Source organism: Pogona vitticeps, chromosome 4 (genome assembly GCF_051106095.1).
Source record: "Pogona vitticeps strain Pit_001003342236 chromosome 4, PviZW2.1, whole genome shotgun sequence".
NCBI lineage: Eukaryota > Metazoa > Chordata > Lepidosauria > Squamata > Agamidae > Pogona > Pogona vitticeps.
The window spans coordinates 161,695,899-161,719,164 of record NC_135786.1 but is presented as its reverse complement, the minus strand read 5'-3'; the positions used below and the strand labels follow the sequence as shown (position 1 = coordinate 161,719,164).

Sequence of the window (23,266 nt, the reverse complement as noted above, 5' to 3'; positions counted from 1 at the left end):
TTGCTTGTAGCCATGATAAATCCTGACCATTTAAACATGCGCTCATTCTCTCCTTTAAGTTTCTTTCTTGCGGACGATATCCCTTCAAACTTTAATTTAAACGAAACTGTACAGGAAGGTAGTCCGCAAGAAGGAAAATAGAAAGATAGACTGAACAAGTAAAATCTAGTTTTCCACGAATTTAGTTATTTATTGCCGAGACCTTTTGGTATAATTGGACAATCTCCTCAGGCCATATCTTTGTCGGGATATGGAATACAGTATTCCTCAGTTTTTACCAAAAGAAAACACAAAGTCTAGTGATGCTAGGCGCATAGCATGTTTAGAATGAGGGTCCGCATCCCATAAACTATTCAGAAGAAGGGCTTCAACATCCGTGTGCCATCGTTTATGAACGCTATTAATAATTATGTTACTCTAATAGTTAAAATTGACTATTATCTTTCCCCAATATGTTTTTTGACGGAACATCCAAATGTGAACCAAGTCTGCCTATGGCTGTGTATTTGCAAATCTAGTGTAGCGCCCAAACGGTCTAATTTATAAATGATGCATGCAGTGGTATCCTTTGTATGCTTACTTCTAAGTAAATCCCACTACGTGAACTTCCTAGCAGCCTTTTATTATTGCCGTTTAAGGCATCCCGTGGCGCATCCATTCTGGCTACTCGAGAAGTTTAAGTGCGCTGCCAGAGCTTCCGTCCAGCGGCGGTGGGGGAAGGCGTCGCTTGCCAAGGGTGTAAGTATGGCTGCGGCAAAACCAATACAAAGAAATGTCGAGGCACCAGAAAAGAGTGCCTCAACATGCGAAGTCTTAGGTAAGTGAGCCGGCTGACATCCTAGGCACGCTTTAAATGGAAATCGGCCCTCATGCACCCGGCAGAGCTTTCTGAACTGCATTTTTGGTCGTATCCGTGGGCTTTTAGGAAGGGGGAAATGAAGCCTCGTCGGCTGCCACCGTGCTCCCCTTCACGTCGCGTCCGTTGGTGCCGAAACAATCGAGAACTCCGGAGTGAGGGCGGAGGGTGCTTCGCACCAACTCCGATGCAGGCGAAATCCCCACTTGGTTTAGACCGTCAGAAGCCCCCCGGGGCCCCGTCGCCCCTGGGCCCCGCTCCGATGGTTGTCAAGGAAGAAAAGGCTGGTGCGGTCGCCAGCTCGAGCGCCTGCATCGTGAAGTAAGTACTGTAGGTAGGATTTCAGTCCCAGCCTCTTTGCCTTGCTTGGTTCGAGGGCTTGATGACGAAGGGACCGGCACCCCGACGGCCGTGGTGCCGAAGGGGATGGACCCTCCCGCCGAAGCGTCCTGGGGCACAGCCCGCCTCCGGGCAGCCGAATATACAACCGGAGAGGGGAGCGGCTTTCAACAGGTCGTGGGGCCAACTGGAACCACGGCCTTTCTTTCCTCGCGGTTTTGAATATTCTGCTATTTTTACGACCGGCCTGCCTGCCTCCCTGCCGACTTACCTACCTCCTCAACCCCTTTCTACAATCAAAGGAGATTTGTTCCCGTGGGCTTAAGCGCGTTTGCCATGGTTTAAATGCATTTCGATGGCACACAATCACTCCGGGTTTTAAAGTCCTGACTGCTCAACAGTTTTTGGTTGTTGTTCTGGCAGGTCAGAAATGTGGAAGATAGCGAAAGAGTGCGGGGGGGGGGGACGGCAGGGAGAGACGCGAAATGCTGCCTGGCCTGTTTCCTAACGGAGGTAATTTGGGGCTGGAGGGGAGCGGGAAGATGTTGTGTAGACGATCTAGCGTGGTTTTTACGAATTTCGACCTCTTCCTTTTCCACGCGTGTCCCCCCCCTTTCCACCCTCCCCTCACGATTTTATGGCGAACCATGGCTGATGAAGGGGCCTTTCTAATGGGGATTTTGGAGCTCCCTTGTCGGTCACCGGGGCTGCCTCCCTCCCTTCTCCAACCGAAGATCCTTTCCTGGCGGTCCCGAACGACCGAGAGGCGCTTCTGAGGGAGGATTCCTCGTCCTTGGATAGGGGACAGGTGAAGCGGGGAGGAGCCTTCGCCCACGTGGAGAGCAGGCAGGTGGGAGGGTGGAGGCTGGGGACAGAAAAGCGGCCCTTGCTCCCCGGGAGCGAGCCAGAAGGCGCGCCCGATCCGGACGGAGCCGCTGCGGGCCGATTTCAGCACCTGGGGCCGTGGACAGAGGCCAAGCGCCCCGGCCGGGCAAGGAGCGCCCGCCAGGCCGTCCTGCAAGGCAAGCCAGGTAAAGCCGTCCTCCGCGATCCTCTTGCCTGTCTACTCGGAAGGAAGCTTCAGGAAAAGGTCCCAGAGAGGGAGGCTTCTTTTCCAGCTGTTGGCGTCTCCTGGAAGACCAGCTTCCTTCTTCCTGTGCTTATTGTCTCTTTGCCCTCACGGTGGGACCATTAAAATAAGAAGGGCTGGAAAACCTGTTCGTTTGTTTCTTTATGCTAGATGCTGCCTTTCCTCCGAGGAGCTGGGGGCTACCTATGGGGCCTTCTCCAGTCCTTATTGGTCCCCTCAGGATCTGGATCCTGCTTTCCCCCAATCCTAGTTCAACACCTAGTTCAACATGCTGTTGAGTACTACTGGGTTGTGGATAATAATGTTAACTGGCAACGGGAAAGCAGGCAATTAAAATCTCACAATTTACAGTCTCCTGACCTGGCCTCTTTTCAGACTCATTCCAAAGACACAGGGATGATGATTCTGACCTATCAGACAGGGCTGTTTTAATTATGTTGAGATAATATTAACTATTCCTGACAGAAGGAGGGAGATCAAAATTAATACAAAGTGGTTCTTGGAACTGTTGAAAAACTGCTCAGGAAGGGGGGAAAAACTAATTACTGGCTGCTATTCTTAAGTAGTATGGGCTACTAAATTCATTGTGTCATCTTCTCCTTAGAGCTGCTCCTAGTATTGCATTGTTCAGCCACAGGTTACTTGTGAATATTATAGCGTTATAGCTTGGGGAGGGTCGGTTTTGCACATAATCTTTACTGAAAGTGCATCTGTATCAAAAATAACCATGAAAGTGTTCTCATTGCATGTTGTTGCTGCTACATGTGCACATGTTAGAAAGGTGTAATTGACCTTAGTTTACTAGGCTATACATGTAGTGAAAGCATGCATGTATAGTTATCTTATCACACATATTCACATAAGGATTTCATGGGTTTATCCCCACAGCTATTGTGTGCACATGGGAAGTCATTACCAATATACTCTTTAGCATCTGCTTAGGAGAACGGACTTTTTCTTTCAAGGTGTGCCTCAGAAACCAGTTGGTGAATTAGGAGAGAAAAAATTATGTAGGAAATTACATGCTCAGTTCAATAAGTTAATTTTCCAAGTGCTACTCATTACGTTAGAGCTAATTAAACAGAACCCTAGTGTTTTGTGTGTGTCAGTGAAGACCTTCCTATAATCTCAGCCATTCTAAGACCTGTTTCAGTACTACCCAACCTTTGCACTTTTACCCTTTAATTTGGTTTTACATAATAAAATATTTTATTTTCTGTGGCTAGTTTCATCTTTATGTTCTTTTTCATCATTAACTAGTACATTTTGTTGTATTGTTGCTATGTTTTAAAACATATTGTTCATAGCCTAAGGAACTTCAGTTAATGAATAATTTAAAATGCATTAAACAAATGAATACATTTCAGGAATGAACCACTGACCAGGAAGTGTAACTATTTTCTAAGATTTTCACATTGAGTTTTTTTGATGAAGAGAAATTAAGTATTGTCTCCAGCCAGAGGATAAAAAGAAGGGGGAAAGGCCTTTTGCCATTCCTTGTTGGCTCCCTGTTCTTTCAGGTGTGTGGTGTTGAAGGATCATGTCAAAGGACCCCTTTGAGGATTCTGACTACATCTGTTCCTTTGGAATGAAGCTGACCTGGGATATCAATGACCCCAACTTACCACAGGTACCAGGCAAAAAATGAGGTTTGGAAGAAAGTGACTTATCCAAAATCTTTTGTGATCCAATTTTCTATAGAGGCCTTTTATTACTTTAAGGGCTTTTCCAATAAAGATCTGAACATTTATCTGTTTAAACCTTTCACTGCATTTCTTAGAATTGCACCAGCATTCTCAGTCTATCCCAGTTCTGTATCTGGTGGAAACAGTTTTTGTTTTCTTTTCCTGCAAGAAAATTTGTGCTTGGCTTTCTTTTAATCCATGCACAGTTTTTTCCATCCCCCCCCCCAATTGACCAAAATTTTTTATGCATATTTTTCAGCTGTTTACTTTTTTAGCCATTGGTGTTTTTGAAAGATATACCAAGTGTTTAATGTATTTTTTTATTTCTCCAAAATGTGCTGCTCTTTCACAAATGTGTGAAGTTCCTAAGCAAAAGGTCCTATCATTATCAGCCCTCTTGTTTTGCAAATGAAAGGCCAAACCTTCCTTAACTGTGTCAATCCATCTCATCTTAGGTAACTTCTTTTCCTACTGCCTTCCCCTTACTATGATCTAGCTATAATGGCAAGATATCCAAGCCAATCATAGTTTGAACAGGTGGGAAAAAGTTTTGCTCCAGTGTTAAATGTTTGTCTGGATACCTGTTAAAGCATAAAAAGGGAACGCAGCACACAAGAATACACGCCAGAAAGAATAGGATGTCAACATGACAGCATGACTGATACAATGCAGGGCAGAGGATATATATGCTGCTGTTTGCTGTTGTGTTTTTTTTTAAAAAACTTTGATAAGTGGGCCCAGTCCTAGAAGAAAGTAATAAGATGAAGACCCAAAGCCACTCAATATATTGTTACATTACAACTTAAAAGAGAAAGTTCACAAAGGAGAATGAAGAATTACAGAATATAAATATTTTAGTAGTGATAAGGAAACACCATTTGGGGCTTGTACTATCAGGATAACCATAAGTCCATAGTTATACATTTCTGCATGTTTAGTGGAATGCACAGTTCAGTACAGAGACATGGCAGACAGATGGATAGCTATGTGAAGCTAGATGTTGATGGCAGCTGGGAAGTTACTAGAGGGCTTCAGGGAAATTAAATATTAGATTTTTTATCCATTTTTCTTTGGTTGTTGCAAATGAGAATTCATGTATTTGCTGTGATGCCTAAACAACAACAACAACCCAAAAGTAATGGTTAGCCTTTGTCTTGATGGAATATTGTATCCACCTAACTTTTACCCTCTCTTCTTTCCTCCTTTCACTTGCTCATTTGCCTTCAATGCTAGGAGCCCAAGAACTTCGATTCTTTCCAGGAATGGCCAGATGGTTATTTGCGGTTTATCTACTCCAATGAGGATAAAAATGCACAGCGGCATCTCAGTGGTTGGGCCATGCGCAACACCAACAATCACAACTGCCAAATCCTCAAGAAGTCCTGCCTTGGTGTGGTGGTATGTGCCAGAAATTGCACCCTTCCAGATGGGACCAAGCTGCAGCTCCGGCCTGCCATATGCGATAAGGCTCGACAAAAGCAACAAAGTGAGAGCAGTGTGATGAGAGAGGATGCCAAACAGTTGTCCCCTTCTGCTCCAATTTCAGAGCTGTACAGGACTTTTAGAGTTTCTTTTCCAGCAAAGAATTCTGTTGACCCATTACTTGTTATTGAAAAACAGTAATTCTGGGGGTGTAGTTATATCATATGCTCAGCATATATTTAGAATTGGTGTTCCCTTAATTAATGAAATATTTCTGTTTATCTCAACAAACACTTAGACTGTGTTTTATGAGTAATCATCAGAGAGCAAACAGAAATTTAATTTGTCAGTCTGATTGCTCAGACATGTAGTTCTGGAGGACAAATGTCCTAATAACAGAAAATACATAACCCCTTTAATGTTTAGCTGGACCCTGAGATATGAATCTTAAAGACAGGAATGTGATTATTTGTTTAGTCATTTGTTTAGTCCTCTTATACAATAATGTTTTTTGATACTTATGAGATGCCTTTTTTTGAAGCCACCCAATATCTGAATATATATAGTTACATATCAGGGAAAAAAGTGCTGGAATCCACACTACTTTTGTAGCAGTGAATTTATGAAGAAGAAACAAAAATAATGTTGGTTCAATGTGTAGCACTTTGTAGGAATCTGGGGTCTATTTCCAGTACTATTCTTCAGAAAAATGGCATGGAAAAACTACAGTGGGGTCTCTACTTAAGAACGTCCCTACTTAAGAACAATTCCACTTAAGAACAGCTCCATTTGCTAAATTTTGCTTCTACTTGAGAACAAAAATCCAAGATAAGAACAGGAAAAAAAAACTTTCCTGCTCTTTTTTAAACCTTAGGTCATCTTAGGTTAAAAAAAAAAGTTCTCCCCCTAGTGGTAGAGTACGTATTAACCAGCTTTGAATTAGTTCCTATGGGAACTAATGCTTCAATGTACGAACGCACCTCTACATAACAAAAAAACAGCCAGAACAGATTAATTGGTTTTCAGTCCATTGCTTCAAAATTAGCTTCGTCAGAAGTGCTTTTAACACTGTTCCCTGACCTAAGGGAAAAAAAAGAAAAAATATCCCCCTCTAGTGGTAGAAGGCGGAATAGCAGCTTCCCATTAGTTTCTATGGACGGAAAAGAGCAGATACAGATTAAATGGTTTTCAATGCATTCCTATGGGAAATGCAGATTCTACATAAGAACTTTTCCACTTGAGAACCACCTTCCAATACGGATTAAGTTCTTAAGTAGAGACCCCACTGTAATCCCAAGGCAACTTTTCCACCAGCACTCTTGTAATAGGTTAACTGTTGTCCTATTAAAGCTATGAATTTACCTATAAGTGAACTTTCTGTTAACACTTCTGTGACAGTCAAACAGGATGTTCCAATCATGTACTGGTAATTATAACCAGAACAGTTTCAATAACCTTAAATTAAAGTCATAGCAGTTGTTTTAATGTCCTAGGAATCTATTATTCCACCTTGCTCAAAGGACTCAATGCCCTTGATCTTTAGGTAAAATAGATTGTGTTGCTGGGATGACTTGTTATTGTTACACAAGAAATGTGTGGGAATCCAGCTGAGTCCTACTCAGCAAGTCTGACTGTTGGAGTATATGGGAAGGGGAAAACAATTGGATGTATACATGTTTGTAAGTCAAATAATTTGGAGGTTCTGCTTCTGTAAGGTTAGTTTCCTTCAGAATTTACATCTCTGTTTTGAGGTTTAATTTTTGGAATACAAGAATCCTTTCCTCTAACTTGTCAAATCTAGATATTGAAATGACCTTTCTGTTTGGCAGAAAAACATTGTCCAAACTGCAGTTCAGCTCTTGAGTTAATTCCTTGTCGAGGACATAGTGGCTATCCAGTAACTAACTTTTGGAGACATGAGGGCAAAGCAATATTTTTCCAGGTAAAATATAGATATAGGCTATGTTTCTTGTTTTACTTAGCATGGAATGTACCAAAAACATGTGTATCTACACCAGAATGAGAAATACGTCACTATAAATATATGTCGATTAATTTTATTATGTTAATGACCCATGGCTACCTTTACCTTGAGAGTCAGTGCAGTGGGCTAGATAGAGTAACAGACTAGGACTCTCCTGACTCAGGAGACCTGAGTTCAGATCTTCACTTGGCTACTGAGACTCACTGGAGCGTGGGTGACAATTGTAAAATTATGTCTTAAATAGCTCACATACACTGAACACCCAATTAGGATCACTACAAGTCAGTTGGCCCATAACAACAATAAATAATTTATTTACTCTTGAGAAACAAATAAATCCTATTACACTCAAGATATCCTCCTCCTCATGAACCATCTAGTCACTTATGGTGACCCTTTTCAGAGTTTTCCAGGTAGAGAACACTCAGAAGTGGTTTACCATTCCCTTCTTTTGGGGAGGCATCCTGAGATTGTGCTGTTTGCCCAAGGTCACACAGGCTGGCTCGACTTGCAGGAAGCATAGTGGGGAAATGAAATCCCAACCTCTGGCTTCGCACTGTGCCACTCATGAAAAATAAACAATTTTTATTACACTCAAGATATCCTACAACAATTGTCATTGTCACTTAACAATGGACTTTGCCACTTGACTGGTTCTTTGGTATATTCCTTATTAGCCTTGATTTGAAGCCAGAAAAAGCAGCTATCGCTCTCCTGAAGATTTTTTGACTCAACATCCGAGATCCCTCACTATTGATTATGGCGGCTAAGGCAGCAGAAAGTTATAGTCCAACCCCATTTGGAGGGCCAGAGTTGCCTATCCATGATGCAAAACACTGTTTTCAGAGACCTAAAATTCATTTGCCAGGACTGAGAGAACCATGCAACTAATTCTGCATGCCAAAGTTGCTTTGAATGTTGATTTATATTGTTCAGTGCTGAATAGGAGTCATATTTTCAAATGCATGGAAGTTTCAGACAGAGATAGTCATATGATGTGAAGGATAAATGTGTACATTTCTTCAGTACATGCCCAAATCCACAATGAAAGTAGAACTTTGGATCCTGGCCACTTGTTGTTTCTCTGATCCATCACCCGCTAGTTCCATTCACACTTACTAGCTCTCTATTTCATTTTATTTTATAAGCAAATTGGCTGGTGGACTGTGGCCCAAATTATATGGGGAAAGACAATTATCAATGACATAAATCAGAGGCTGACAATAAATTTATCAGGTTTTTAAAATTGGGTATTCCCTGAATAGTGGTTTGTCACTGCATGTGGGTTTTTTGCACTACCACCAGTGTATCTTGCATCTGTTTTGTGATTGGTTGCTATAAGATAAATGTGGGCTTCATTTGTAATTCTGACTGTGGAAACAGGTACCTCATTATTGTTGCGAGAGGGGAAATTATAGGGAAAGTCTTTTCTCCTTAACTAATTTGTCTTTGACCTGGAGACACTCTCTGTGATCCTGAAATCAATGAAGCTGTGGGTTTTTTTTTTGTAAGAAACAATCTAAATTATGCTCAAGCTCTCCAACAAAGATAGCACAGAATGTTTGTACAGTCATATTTCCTCCCTGTAAATAAGATGATTTTACATGGCCCTATATTATTTTAGGCCAAAGGACTACATGACCACCCTAGACCAGAGAGTAAATCAGAAACAGAGGTGAGAAGAAGTGCCCTCAAAAAGCAAACACCGTCTTCTCACTCATCCCAGAAAAAAAGGCTTCTGGATTTTCAGGTAATTATAGAGCTGCAGTATTATCAGAAATTTTGATCGGAGGTATCACGCGTAAATGTGTATGTGAGCTGAAAATCAACACATGTATAAAAATAAAACAAACAAGTGGAATTAGGGCTCATGACCATATATATAGCAAATGGGATCAGAAAACAAACAAAACCAAGTACCAGAGATGTCACGTTGGCTCCAAGAATGCTTCCTGGCGGAAGCTAAAAGCTTTCAAATAGAAGCCTGAGTTGTTGGTCACAAAGACCATTCTCTCTTCTCTCTCTCTCTTCCCTATCCTGGTGTTGTCTTCATATGGAGGATCTGGAGAGAAATGCATCAATGGGGCAGGCGGGCACAGTAATTATCTCTGTGGAGTTCCTCCCAACCAATATTAATGCCCACGAACCTTTACAAGTGTTTAGTTTCAGATTCACCGAGAAGGCTTTTTCTCCTGAACTTGTCTTCATGACCCTGATTTGGTTCACACCTGATTTGGTGTGTCATTTGTCCAAATTTGAAGGACACAGCTATAAAAAAAAACCCCTGATAATTCCTATTTGCTATTATACTGCTTATGTACATTCACTTTGCTTCAAAAAACTTGTTTTAATTGATGTTCTTTTTAGACAGGACTCTGTAATGAGAATGGGAATCACTTTCACTACATTCATCATTTCGCATGTGAAGAAGTACCTGAAAATTTCAGCATAGTCACAGACGCCAACCTGCCGTTGTTAGCTCAGTCTCACCATTTCTTTCAAAATACAGAGCCAAACAATATTACTTACGACGTAACCAGCTTTCAAGGGGATGTGGTAGCACCACTTCAGAAGTACCCAAGCCCCAAAGTCTATACATCAAAAACAAGCTGTAGTTATGAATGTACCTTTCCTGGTTATGTAGGGTCCAGTTTTTATCCAACATTTCACAAAGATATGGTGGACATTCCGGCAGATCCTGATCACATCATGCTGAGTGGACTACAATATCATGTAAATACACTCAACGCCCATGAGAAGAACTTGGATAGCATGTATAAACATCATGGATTCCAACAGTCCTTGGGGGAAATGGACTATGAAGGAAGAATTAACTATGGAACATGCCAGTCCAGTGCTAATCATCCCCATTATTCTGAAGAATATACTTGTAGATATAGTAGTCTTTCATCTTTGGAAGTTCCAGCTTTGCAAACTGTTATAACTACTACTACTAAGATGTCTCTTGAAGCTTACAAACCTGCTGCAGCAAAGTATGGCGATAATGTGTACACTGTAAAAGATTTTGTAAGCTGTCCCCTGGCAGAGAACCTTTCAGAAAATGTCTGTCCACAGATAAACTTTCAAGAAGAGTGGGCAATGGACAGATCAAATCTGATGGGTGAACATTTTCTGACCACTAATAAGGCAGCAACAGCAGCAGCATCTGTGGATACTTGTCAGGACAGCCCCAACACAGAAAAAAGTTATGCAGCATACGAAGAACAGATATTCAGATTTGAGAACACTGAATACTAAGCCCCTTGGGATGGCAATATTAGATTCGTTGTGCATATTCAAAACATAACAATTAAAGGTTAATTGCTAATATGGAAATCAGGCTTTGGAGGAATTGGGCAATACTGAGGCTCCAGGCAAGTTATTCATTTTAAATCATTGCTTTCCAAACCAGGGGGCATACTCATTTTGGAAACATGAAGAAATTCTAAGGGTGTATCTGCATACCAGCCAATGTGACTTCCATGACATAACAATATTTTTCTCAATAAACACTTTTTTCCCAGATTTCGTACTCCAATTTAAATCAAGTTTTGATACGAGTTCTTTTGTTTTTCTACTGCAAATAGCAGTTTTTTCTAAAAAGGACAATGGATGATGATAAAGGAGAGGTTGGTAGGTGTGAGGGTTTCCCAAAAATCAAAAAGGGTGTCTGGTGCAGAAAAGTTTAGGAACTACTGTTCTAAGGAAAGTACAACATGACAGTGCAAAACCACACAGAAATAAAAGCATGGAAAATTCAAACTTTATCACTTTTATAACTGTGTCTTTGCATAAACATGGTTATAGTATTTGTTATCCCATTCTTATCCCCAACCCCTTGGGATTCTTTTGAGTACAGTACTTATAAATAAGAGGAAAGTTTACTAAGGGAGATAAAACAAAGAAATAAATATGGATCATTGTGCATTTTAATACTGTAAATTGCATGGGCAGACTGTTACTTTGCAAAACTGTAAAAATATTGTCTTCCTGCAAATAATCTTTCAGTCATCTTTCCCCTTCAACCAATACTTGTTTTAAGATTTACACAAACCCGATGCCATGGGAAAACAGTGATTGGAATCTGTGCTATTAGACCTGTTATGTGGGTACTGGGGTTCAGCTCTCTACTTCCTGTGGAGCCCTCTGGCCCAAGTGCAGTCAGTCAGCCTAAACCACTTCACAGCTATGTTAACCCAAGGGGGGGAAGGGATGTTGGTAGTGGCAAGAGAAGACTAGTTCACAGATGTGCCTCAGAATTCATGTCCTGGATTCAAGGTTGCCTTGTTTGCTTTGTTGCTTGCTTTCCCTTCAAAACAACGAGGTTTCTTACCAGAATTCTTACCAGAAGCTCTTTAAATTACGTTTTTCAAAAATGTGTATGTAAATCTGCTAACACAGATCAGATTATGTTTGTTTCCTGTGGCAACAAAAGCAGAGACCCTTGATGTTTTGATCCCAGCCTGGGATAAGGTACAGTAGTTGCTCTTAACTCCCTCTGATACCACTGTAACAAGCAGGTCACGCAGGATTCCCACAGATTCCAACAGACTGGTGAGTAATACTGTGCAGTGTTGGAGACCTAAATGAGGTTGAAATGTTATAAGGAGATAAAGGACCTGTACATTCCAATCTGCCATACCACAGCCTACATCTTCAGTATTTCACAAGAAAAGGATTACTCCTTTGAAACTAAACATGAAAAAGCAAGCCATGTTTCTCTGTCTCCTATTCCACCCTTCCAGAACAGGCTTTATAAATATGCAGAGAACCTCATCTGCATGAGCATAATTCAGCCTGCTAGGGCTCCCCATCTGGCTTGAGGAGGGCTGTGTAAAAGCTCCATCCATCCACGGGACCTCTCTCTTCCGCTAAACTTGACTCTGCGGTTATTCTGAGGAGGAATCCCCACTATCTCCAGTCACCAAATGGAGAGAGTTTCTCTTTTTTGCCTGGTGACATCTGTCAAATGCTAGAGTCACTTGATTACGTGCTTCTCTCCCATCTGAAATCAGTCTTAGTATTATTGCTTGGATGAGGAAGAAAATAAAATAATACACAGACTTAACTATCACTTTATATTTGGCTGGAGCAGCTATGGCTTTAAACCAAGTGTGCTATTGCCACAAACTCTGCTAAGGCCTAAGATGATTGAAGGGGGAAGCTCATAGTCTTCACAATTGGCCAGGGTGGCAACAGTAAAGTAGTGGAAAGTTGCAGTATGTTTACTTTTTTTTTGGTCTCATTTGGTTCCTTCATTAATAATACAGTGCTTTTACACTTTAAATGTTTGTAAACACTGAACAAACTTTAAAAAGAAATGTACAACATGTTAGAAGCATGAAGGAGTGCATGTTACTGTTCTCCATGAGTGACATCAGTGATCTGATCAGACCCATCGTGTAATGTAGACAACACAGCACACCCCACTGTAGGGCAAGTCGGTAGTGAGGTTGAAGGAAAGTCCCCTTTCTCCCACAACCAATTATTGTGTGTCATCCTTGGAAAAATAAATTTTCCCTAGAAACAGGTGATTTCAGACAGAAGTGTCTAGTTCACAAGCAACACCGAGGAAAGATAGGACTAGTATAAGAAACGCACTTTGTACCCCACCCCAAGAAATGGAGGAAGAGATTAATGGTACACTATAAAAGTTCCACAAAAAAGAATCCACTGAAAATGACTTGCATTCTCTTCCATTTGATGCATGCAGCACAAGAACACGAGGAGGAGAGAGGGTGTGTGTTTGGAAGTTAATACTGAAATATTGTAAAAATGTTACACATGTTCTGTTCCACTATTTTTTTGAATTGCTTAGAAATGCAGGCTGAAATTTGCTTGTTCTTCTCCCAGTAAACTACAGCATATTCCATGAGATTCCAAACCAATTTTTAACAAAGTCAGGATTTGAATGTAGATGAACCAAAGTGTAAAATGAATAAACACCAGGTGCATCAGGATGTTGTCCCCAACCCCCAAAATTTATTGTCTTGTAAAGCAAACTGCAATTGCTCTTCATGGATCTTTTAGTTCTTGCATATTATATTTCATTTAGTATCCTGGTTCATAGGAAGAGCAAGGTACATGAGTGTTGTTTTGTCTGTAGGACAAAATGATGTGCCAACTGATCAGTACATGTTGTTCATCGCACTGCTTTGGAAAACATTGCAGTTTTGTATAAACAATGAGCAGTAGCTTCTAAGGTCAAGAGGTCTATTATCTATGAAACTTAAGAACTGGCACCAAAGGACAAAACAATGAATAACATGATGGGTAGGTTAGATTACACATGAAGAGTAACACAGATATGCAAGTAAGCAGGAATGCATATGCTTGAATTCACTAACGTAATATTTATTTTAATGCTAAGATTTCTAAAATAGTGCTGAAGGTGATGAACCTCAAAGACCTTGAAGCATATGCAGCCAGCTCACTCTCATTATCACATGTGTATTTATCACACTTATAAGAGGTATAAAGTTGCTGATGCAGTATCATTTCTGGTGTAAAAAACTGTATTACAGAATGGTGCACTGGACACTATTAAAATAATTTAAATCACAAATAGCTCATTTTTCATCTTTTCTTCGACACTGAGACTGCTCACTAAACCAGGTCTGAAACTGTATGCTATGTAAACAATAACAGTACAGTTCCATGCTTAATTTATTTCATGACAGTAGTTTTTAAACATTTCTACTGAACCCATTTTCACCTGAGAATGTTTGCTGATGGTTTCAATGTTTCCTTTGGATTCCAGAATGCCCCTGATTTTCTACACAGTTGACTTGCTGTGGAATCAATTTATCTGTCAACATGACTAAGAAAGCCAATCACCTTAGGATATGGTCACAATGGCCTGAGTTAAGTCAAGTAAACTTTAACCTGTTGTGATCAGGCAAGTATGCGCGGAGTTTTGAAAAACATCCCTACATATCTTTATTTAGAAACAGAACTCCTGCTGACTCAGGGTATCTGGGCTAGTGAGTGGATCATTCAATTTTCTTTTCTCTGATCATATTCAGACAATGGTACAGCCACCAAACCCAAATATCATTATGCAGCACAATAGGGAGAGGAATCCTATTGATTGCCACAGTCTCCGGGGATCTCTCTCTCGCTTTCTAACATACCTACAGAATACACAAGACTCTGGAAACACAAGGTTCCTTTTCAGCTTCAAGTATTCCCTGTAAGTGTCTTTTGTATTTTATGAAGAGTACTGTACTCAGTCCTTCCCACCATTTGAACACTGGGTGCTGGTTGAAGTACTAGTACGCCATCCTTCACTTGCATCACAAGGTGTGTGACAATAAAATAAGCTGGTAACTTGTACGTTTCTTTTCTCTCTCTCTTTTCATTCTGTGGGAATGAAAGGGCTACTTGGATTAGCAAGACAGGTGTTTTCTCATGGATGGTTTCATGTTGCTGGGATGTGAGGGGAAGTGCACTGAAAAAAAGGGAACCAGGTAGGATGGGCTAGCAGTATATTCAGTCTATAATCATGATTTTGGCACTAAGAGATAAATTTTTCCATCACTCATGTTTGCAAATGACATTTTTAAATACTGATCTGTCGTATGACTTCAAAAGAGTAGAAAACTGCAAAGAATCCACTGTTTTATGACACTGCTGTTGGACCTAATAAAGGCACAACATATCTGGCTTTTAAAAAAATTCTAAAGAAATAACACACCCATCTATGCTCTTTTGATAATATATAATGTAACATATAATGGGAAACTAAATATGTGGAAATCTAAGCTTGATTTCTTTGTGCTCTAATTAGATAGAATGCGGTATTAATGATGTTTTGTCACACTAACAAATTGATTTATGTAGATACGTACATAAGGAGTTTTCCGAGGAGGATGTAATGTCTCACCCATAGAAAACTGATATGGGGATTTTCTAAGCAAATATTTTCAACTGGAACAAATGAAGCAAGTTAGATGAACAATATTCTACACCCAAATATGATGAAATTCAGTTGGAAACCAATGATGCAATACTTCCACATATACAAATAAGTTAATTTGAATGTTTTATGGATCTATATAGTGTTGAGTATTTTTACTGATGGGACCTAAATTTATAAAACCAAAACCAAAGTACATTAGCACTGTTAAGAGTAACACATATATTTCAGTGTGATGTTTCCTTGATTACAATGCATTTCTTCAGAGATGGTTGTCTGAAGAAATGGACTGCAGCCCACAATGAGACTTGAATGAGAAAGAGCTGACATAAGGTATATACCAATGCTAGAGACCCACTAAAAAGGACTGAATATCAAAGATTCTGAAGTTGTTACCAAGTGTGAAATCCTACACTGATTCACACAGCTTATTACTTGTGCCAACTATACTAGTGTTACCTTGTAGACTGATCTTTGACATTATTCACAGGCTGAAACGCCTACTCCATCGCTATCAAACAACTGTCACTTCATCTATTTTCATTATCTCTAAATGGTCATGGGGCCTTTCAGAAACTGCTATTCGTTCAGAACTGTTAAAGGTTAATAAACAATTGTTGGATGTTAATCCATCTGCGATAATTTAGGATAAGGCTGAGGAACTGCCAAGTCTAAATCAAGAACCATGTCACACATGTATAAATATCTCAGTCATACAGTATAGCCTTACTTTTATGTCTGAAGAAGTGGACTTGATCTATGAAAGTGCATATTAAAATATAGCAGTTAGTCTTTATAGAGACCAAATTGCTAACTTGCGCTGGATTATGGAGAAAGCCAGAGAGTTCCAGAAAAATATTTACTTCTGCTTCATTGACTATGCAAAAGCCTTTGACTGTGTGGACCACAGCAAACTATGGCAAGTTCTTAAAGAAATGGGAGTGCCTGACCACCTTATCTATCTCCTGAGAAACCTATATGTGGGACAGGAAGCAACAGTTAGAACTGGCTATGGAACAACTGATTGGTTCAAAATTGGGAAAGGAGTACGACAAGGCTGTATATTGTCCCCCAGCTTATTTAACTTATATGCAGAATACATCATGCGGAAGGCTGGACTGGATGAATTCCAAGCCGGAATAAAGATTGCTGGAAGAAATATCAACAACCTCAGATATGCAGATGATACCACTCTGATGGCAGAAAGTGAGGAGGAATTAAAGAACCTTGTAATGAGAGTGAAAGAGGAGAGTGCAAAAAACGGTCTGAAACTCAACATCAAAAAAACTAAGATCATGGCCACGGGTCCCATCACCTCCTGGGAAACAGAAGGGGAAGACATGGAGGCAGTGACAGATTTTATTTTCCTGGGCTCCATGATCACTGCAGATGGAGACAGCAGCCACGAAATTAAAAGACGCCTGCTTCTTGGGAGGAAAGCGATGACAAATCTTGACAGCATCTTAAAAAGCAGAGACATCACATTGCCAACAAAAGTCCGAATAGTCAGATCTATGGTTTTTCCTGTTGTGATGTATGGAAGTGAGAGCTGGACCATAAAGAAAGCAGACCGCCAAAGAATTGATGCCTTTGAATTGTGGTGCTGGAGGAGGCTCTTGAGAGTCCCCTGGACTGCAAGGAAAACAAACCTATCAGTTCTAAAGGAAATCAATCCTGAGTGCTCATTGGAAGGACAGATCCTGAAGCTGAGGCTCCAATACTTTGGCCATCTCATGAGAAGAAAAGAATCCTTGGAAAAAACCTTGATGTTAGGAAAGTGTGATGGCAAGAGGAGAAGGGGACGACCGAGGATGAGATGGTTGGACAGTGTCTGCGAAGCAACCAACATGAATTTGGCACAACTCCGGGAGGCAGTGGAAGATAGGAGGGCCTGGTGTGCTCTGGTCCATGGGGTCACGAAGAGTCGGACACGACTAAACGAACGAACAAACGAGTTAGTCTTTAAGGTGCCACAATTGTTTTATCTTTTATTTGGTTGTGTTTGTGTGTTTTGTCTGATATAAAATCAACAATTGACACCCATTCTTCACGTATGAAGAAACCTTTACCCACAGGGCCCTCATCAGCAAAGGCTTTTCATCGACCTTTTCTAATGCACCAGGGTTTTCTCTCCCCCCCCCAAACCATGTACATAACATTTCCCTCTTCAACTTGCACACTTCTTTAATGAGGGGACTTATTGCCTCTCTTTTGCACAGAAAGCCAATCCTGCTTGGGGCAGCACTTACCAACACCAGAACAGATTTAAAAAATCCATAGTGTTTTAAGCCATCCAGCACACTCTCCTCAAATAGCTTTTACTTAAGACTAAGAAACCCGAGACTTCCCCGAATATGATCAAATATCCTTAATTGCCCTTGATCGACAGTCTATTAATATGAAGGGCTTCTTGCATTTCCATTACACAGTATTTCATTTGGTCTGCCCTCCTCACCACTACATAAATATCTCTCCTACTGAAGCAACACTCCATGCACCTGACTAATTGGGGCAATCATTTATTAAAGCTTATATAAATTGAATATTTTAATCTTAAAGGTGCCACAAGACTCTTCATGCTTCACAAAAATGCTCAACTAGGACGGAAGCAGTTCCCACAGCCAGTGTGCCTTTAGCAGCATGGTTAGCATTTCTAGGCGTTTGCTCAGGAATAACTCCTAGTGTGTTACATGTGGCCAGAGCCGTAACTAGGCATTTGGGCATCCAGAGCAACTGACAGGATCTCCCACCCACACTGCTGCATGGGCACAAAACCCCCTATTTTTATTTATTTATTTATTTATTTATTTGATGTATACACCCTAGAGAAAAACGAAGGAGAATGTATGCTTTTAAACACTGAGGAAGAATGAATAGGGCCTGGAGGCTTGCAGTTCATTTTTCTAACATTCATCTCTTGATCACGGTGCCCAAAGACAAAGGCCAGTTGCTCCACCTTAGTTACGACCCTGTACTGGGCTTCCATCCGAGAAATGGGTTCCTCAAATTCCTTCAGCCAAATTCTGTTATTTTGGGGCAAGAGGTATGCGCGTGATCCCTACTTCCCAAGGAGGCAGTTGATTCACGCGCTTATCTTAAAAAAAATAAAAATAAAATCCAAACATCTCAAGATAAATTTACCATTTTTGTCACCCCCTCTACTTGCCTTTTTTTTCCTAACGCAGGGACTGATTGTCACGTGCGGAGCAGCCGCGAGCACAACTCCAAGCCCGAAAGTTGCGCGCGCGCGAAGTGTTTCTGAAACTGTCAACGAGCCAGCCAATCAGAGCCGCGACGAGACGCAAGCGCGATTACCCCCTTTCTGTTACCCAGCCGCCTTCCTGCTTGCCTTCTCTTCACGTCTTCCCCTCCTCTTAGATCCACCCCTTTCGTTGGTACAGTACTGCGGCCCGGCCATTCGCTAGGCTGGCGGTTGCCTAGGCAACGAGTAGCTGCCGGCGCTGAGCCCGGGCCGGGCAGACTCGGAAGGGTTGCTGGCGGTTCGGACATTGGGATGAAGGGGCCGAACGGAGCGGAAGGACTCCGAGGGGGAGGCCCCGGACCCTCCACAGGCGGCGAGAAGCTCAGCAGTGAGTGTGGGGCGAAGGGAAGGGGACAAAAGGAGAGCCGGGGCGCGGAGGATTAATGCTGAGGAGGAGGAGGAGGAGGAGGAGCGAAAGTGGGGCGGAACGAGTAGCAGCGGCAGCAGCCGGGCAGGTGCCTCTTTAGTTTAGAGTAGTGTCCCCTTATTTCCCATCGAGATCGCTCGACTCCAGGGCTTGTGAACTGCAGTATATGGTCTCCTCCTTTCTGATCCTATATATGGCCATACTCAGAAGGAAGATTTCAGTCAGTGCGGTTTACTCTCCCGCCTCTCGTTCTGTTCTTGCTTAATGAGGATGTGGTGGGACTTAACTGGTGAGTCAGTGATGCACAGGATTGGGCTGAAAGCGTTTAAATGGGAATGTAGTTAAAATTAAGGAATTTCTTAATCTTAAAGTATCGTTCGAATCTCATTGGTTGTCTTAATATCTGATTTATAGCATCCTTAACATGGGTTTCAAGGTTTATGAGATATTTCAGGAGTTGTTTACTACTGCCACTTCACAGTGATTTTCCATGTTCAAATGTGGATTTGAACCCGTGTTTCTGAGTCCTAGGACATCACTCTGTCTACTACACCATACTGGCGGTTCATGCATAACCCTTGCAGTTCTGCTTATTTATTACCTGTGTGTCTTCCATTTCCAGTAAGAAGCTCAAGGCAGCGTATGAGTTTACCCAACTATATTCACAACTATCCTCACAATTGTCCTCATAAGTAGATAAGGCTGTGGGATAATGACTGTCCCAGGCCCAATCTATGAACTTCATAATTAATGTAGGGATTAAAATTTGAATTTCCCGAGGCAATATGTATAATGAAATTCTCCAAAGTTAAGCTGTAAAGTCCTTTGAAATATATGCACCAAATGTATAGGCTTAATTTTTCATTTATGTGAAAATACTGTATACTTAAGCATGTGTGGTGGGATTTGAGGTAACCCAAAATATTTCCTATCAAAAATAAATATATACATAACATTATACTGTATAATTCTGAATAGAGTGTTTTAAGCGATATATCCTAGCTGTTAATTCATTGCACAAAACTAGATGCTTCCTGTGAATCGGAAGATTCAGATTGTAGAAGAGATATGGTTAAACCATTAATTTGTCTGGAATAGAATTGACAGATGCTGTGGGCAGCATGATTGTAATTTCCTTCAGAAATTCAAATAGATGTGTCTAAAGTCAAGCATACCACAATTTATCAGAATAAGTTAATAATAAAATTAATGTCCCATCAAGTCAGTTCTGACTCATGGCAATCCTTTCCAGGGTTTTCCAAGTGAAGAATGTTGAGAAGTGATTTACCATTCCCTTTTTTTGGGAGTGCCCCGTGGGATGGTGCAGCTTGTTCAAGGCCACACAGGCTGGCTCTGCTGGCGGGAGATACAGTGGGGAATCAAACTTCCAGCCTCTGCAGCCAATACTTAAACCACTGAGTTATCCAGCCAGCTTCAGAAGTAGTTAGTTACCAGTTTTTCATGTATTTATACAAGGATCTAAAGATTCAAAATGTTCACTTATCTTTTTTTTTTTTTAAAAAAAAACCTATTGTTGGTTGTGATCTTAAATATAATTTCAGCTCAATCTGGTGCAGGTAAATTCCATATTAGTTTCTGTAGGTGACCTTAATTCTGCTTAATTGTTTGGAAAAAAACACCTTTCTCTGAATTCATATTTAAATGTGGTTGGAATCAATGTAACAAAATAAGTGGAAGAATATGTAATAGTACTTTGTCCTAATTATGGAATGATGACAGATGAACAAATGCTACGGAAAGGAAAGTTTAACTGTTCTTTAATTTAAATTGAAGGCTGCAGTTTTCACATGAATGAAAAGATGTCTGTTTTACTACCTTGGTAACCACTTCTCACTGTTAAGCAACCGTAGATGTTTGTCCTGTAAAAGTAAACAAGGAAAGAAAACTGAAGCAAGATAAATTATTTTCAAGGTGCTAATGAGACATTCCTTCCCACTTCATACACAGTTGGAACACTGCGTGTTTGTAATTGTCAATAGGAGTAGGAGTTCATTTCAACAAAGAAAGACCTGTTTCTCTGAATGTTTGGAAACAGAAATTATTTTCTAGTGTTTATGATTGCATGTATTGACATAAAGGAGGTAGATTGTCTGGTCTTATCTGTTAAAATATTCTGTAGGGTTGTTATGAATATACTTTGTTGAATGTAGGAGACAAATCTTAAATGGGTTGTACATATCTTAGGGTTCTGTGAGAATTCAAAGTTTTTCCCAGGTAGATCGTACTGAACTGTGCAACTGTTGGTAGTTCTGGTGAAGTCTATGGCAAAAATGCTTATGAGATGAACTTGATCAGGCATTCAGTTACTTAATATTAATGAGATCTGTATCTGATCTTTACCTGTAAGAACTAAGGTTAGAAAACTGTTAAGTTTAATAGAGTTGGTTAGTGTTTTCAAAGAGAAAATATATGCATAGAAAGGTTTTTATACACAGAATAGAACATAAATATTTCATAGCATAGCAAATCCTGGATAGGTTCACTAATAGTTACCTACACAATAAGTGTAGTGTTTATTGCCATTCAATTCTGTGGTTTTCAAAAAGCTTACAGGATGTGCCCTTTATATGCTGGAATACCCTTTAGAGAAAAACCTATGGTGACAAACTCCTGTCTCTTCTATACAGTACTTAGAACAATCCTATAATACACGATTTCCAGTTTTGTACAGGACACACAAAGCTTGGCCTCACATTTCAAGAGAAGTTACAAAGTGCAGCGCTCCATGGGCATCTTGAATAACGCTACTGCATTTGTTCAGCTACGTATGCTGACAGTGGAATCACAGAAGTTTCAGCAAAACTTGTATTTTCACCTTGTGAGCCCATTTTGCTAATACTCCCATCACCTTTCTTTCAATTGGCTTTTAATAACCTCCAGATGTCTTCAGAAATTGTTAATGCTTACTTTAACTTTTAGAAACTAGCTGCTATGATTTAACTTTAAACTTGCAGTCACCAAGAAGTGTAAATGAAGATAAGGATTGTTAGCCATGAGTGTCTTCAGATTCACAAATCAAAATGCTGTGTTATTTTCCTTGCACCAGCATAATCACTTCAAATGGTTTTGTACCTTTATGGAAGCATTAAATGGGCATCTGTGTATTGTTTTATTGCTGATAATTGCTTTAACTACTTTTGGCAGGGTATGTTTACACAGTGACTTTCTAGATTGTGATTTTGATATTGACAATGTACATATTCATTTCTTAAGTACTATCTGACAATTTCTTTTGGATGCCAGCTTTATTAATGGATATGTGTGTTGTTCTTATTTTTACAACTACAGGTTGTCTCAAAAGCTTTGAAGGGATTTATGCTGGAAAGTATTTACATCCGTTAGTGAGAAAGAAATTATATGTGAACGTGTCAGAGTTCTTGCAGACATAGTTTCAACCATGGTGTTAATTTATGCATGCAGTGTTACAGTTTAAAATAATGCTTTTAACTAGTGTTTTGGGTTCGTTACTTTAAAATAGTGAATCCATTAAATACATATTGGTTAATTTGGTGTTGCTTTGCCTATAACTATTACTCCTACAACTTTTCTGATAATTTTCAAATTGATTGAGCAGTGACATCTTGTCCTCTATCTGTCCTTCCCTGTAATACTTTCTTAATCCTGCTTGAGGAGATTATTGGCAGCATGTCCTCAGCAATAAGGAACAATCTGTTGTTTACTATAGGATTTTTCCTCTCCTTTCAACAGAGTACTCCCAAGGGAATGTGATGTATTTGTATCCCATTTCTGTATATAACTCATGAAATAAGGTGGCATAAAATACACTGTGAGCATAAACCAGTTTCCCTTACTAAAAGTAGATTTTTACTTAGAAGAAGTAGATGTAAGAAACAGAAAACATAATTATTTCTACTCTTGGCATTTTCCCATTTTCAGGTTATAATCCCATTCCCCCAAAAACTATATTATGCCATTAGACAGTAGTTATAGAAGCAAAATGCAGAAACCATCTATCTTTGTCCACCTTTTAGTACTGGTATATGTATATGTACTGGTACCCTGTAGTGTAGTGGACAGAGTAATGGTACCCTCTAGTGTAGTGGCTCAGAGATCTGGATTCAATCCCCTGGATCTGCTGTGGAAACTCACTGGGGGAGGGGAAGGACTGGTAAAACCACACCATAAATACCTCACTTACCTTGAAAATCCTATTTGAGTCACTATAAGTCAGTTCTGACTTGATAGCATGTAACAGCAATATATGTACCACTCACATAAGTTTATTGTTGCTCTTCAGATTCTTTATTACCTTATTATACATTTTAATACTTATTTCCTTTGTAGCCTTCAGGTGTAGCTAG

General features: G+C 40.3%; 2 protein-coding genes across 7 annotated transcripts in view; both read left to right on the top strand.

Annotated features, from left to right (window-relative positions):
- Window positions 1–3,814: 3,814 nt before the first annotated feature.
- Window positions 3,815–11,040, top strand: GCM2 (glial cells missing transcription factor 2). The gene is made up of 5 exons (XM_020797102.3): window positions 3,815–3,915; window positions 5,204–5,456; window positions 7,222–7,334; window positions 9,001–9,126; window positions 9,744–11,040. Exons 1-5 carry the CDS (start codon window positions 3,826–3,828, stop codon window positions 10,632–10,634), a joined length of 1,473 nt encoding a protein of 490 aa, XP_020652761.3. The 5' UTR covers window positions 3,815–3,825; the 3' UTR covers window positions 10,635–11,040.
- A 7,604-nt stretch (window positions 11,041–18,644) lies between these two features.
- MAK (male germ cell associated kinase) overlaps window positions 18,645–23,266 on the top strand; it is a 43,611-nt gene continuing 38,989 nt past the window's right edge. For 2 of the 6 annotated variants that reach the window (XM_020797108.3, XM_020797105.3), the window contains exon 1: window positions 18,649–18,884. The gene's annotated coding sequence lies outside the window, so the exon portion shown is untranslated. Of the gene's footprint in view, window positions 19,012–19,037; window positions 19,213–23,266 lie in introns of those variants that run through there. The other 4 variants (XR_012086749.2, XM_072998606.2, XM_020797109.3 and 1 more) reach the window with 4 other exon arrangements.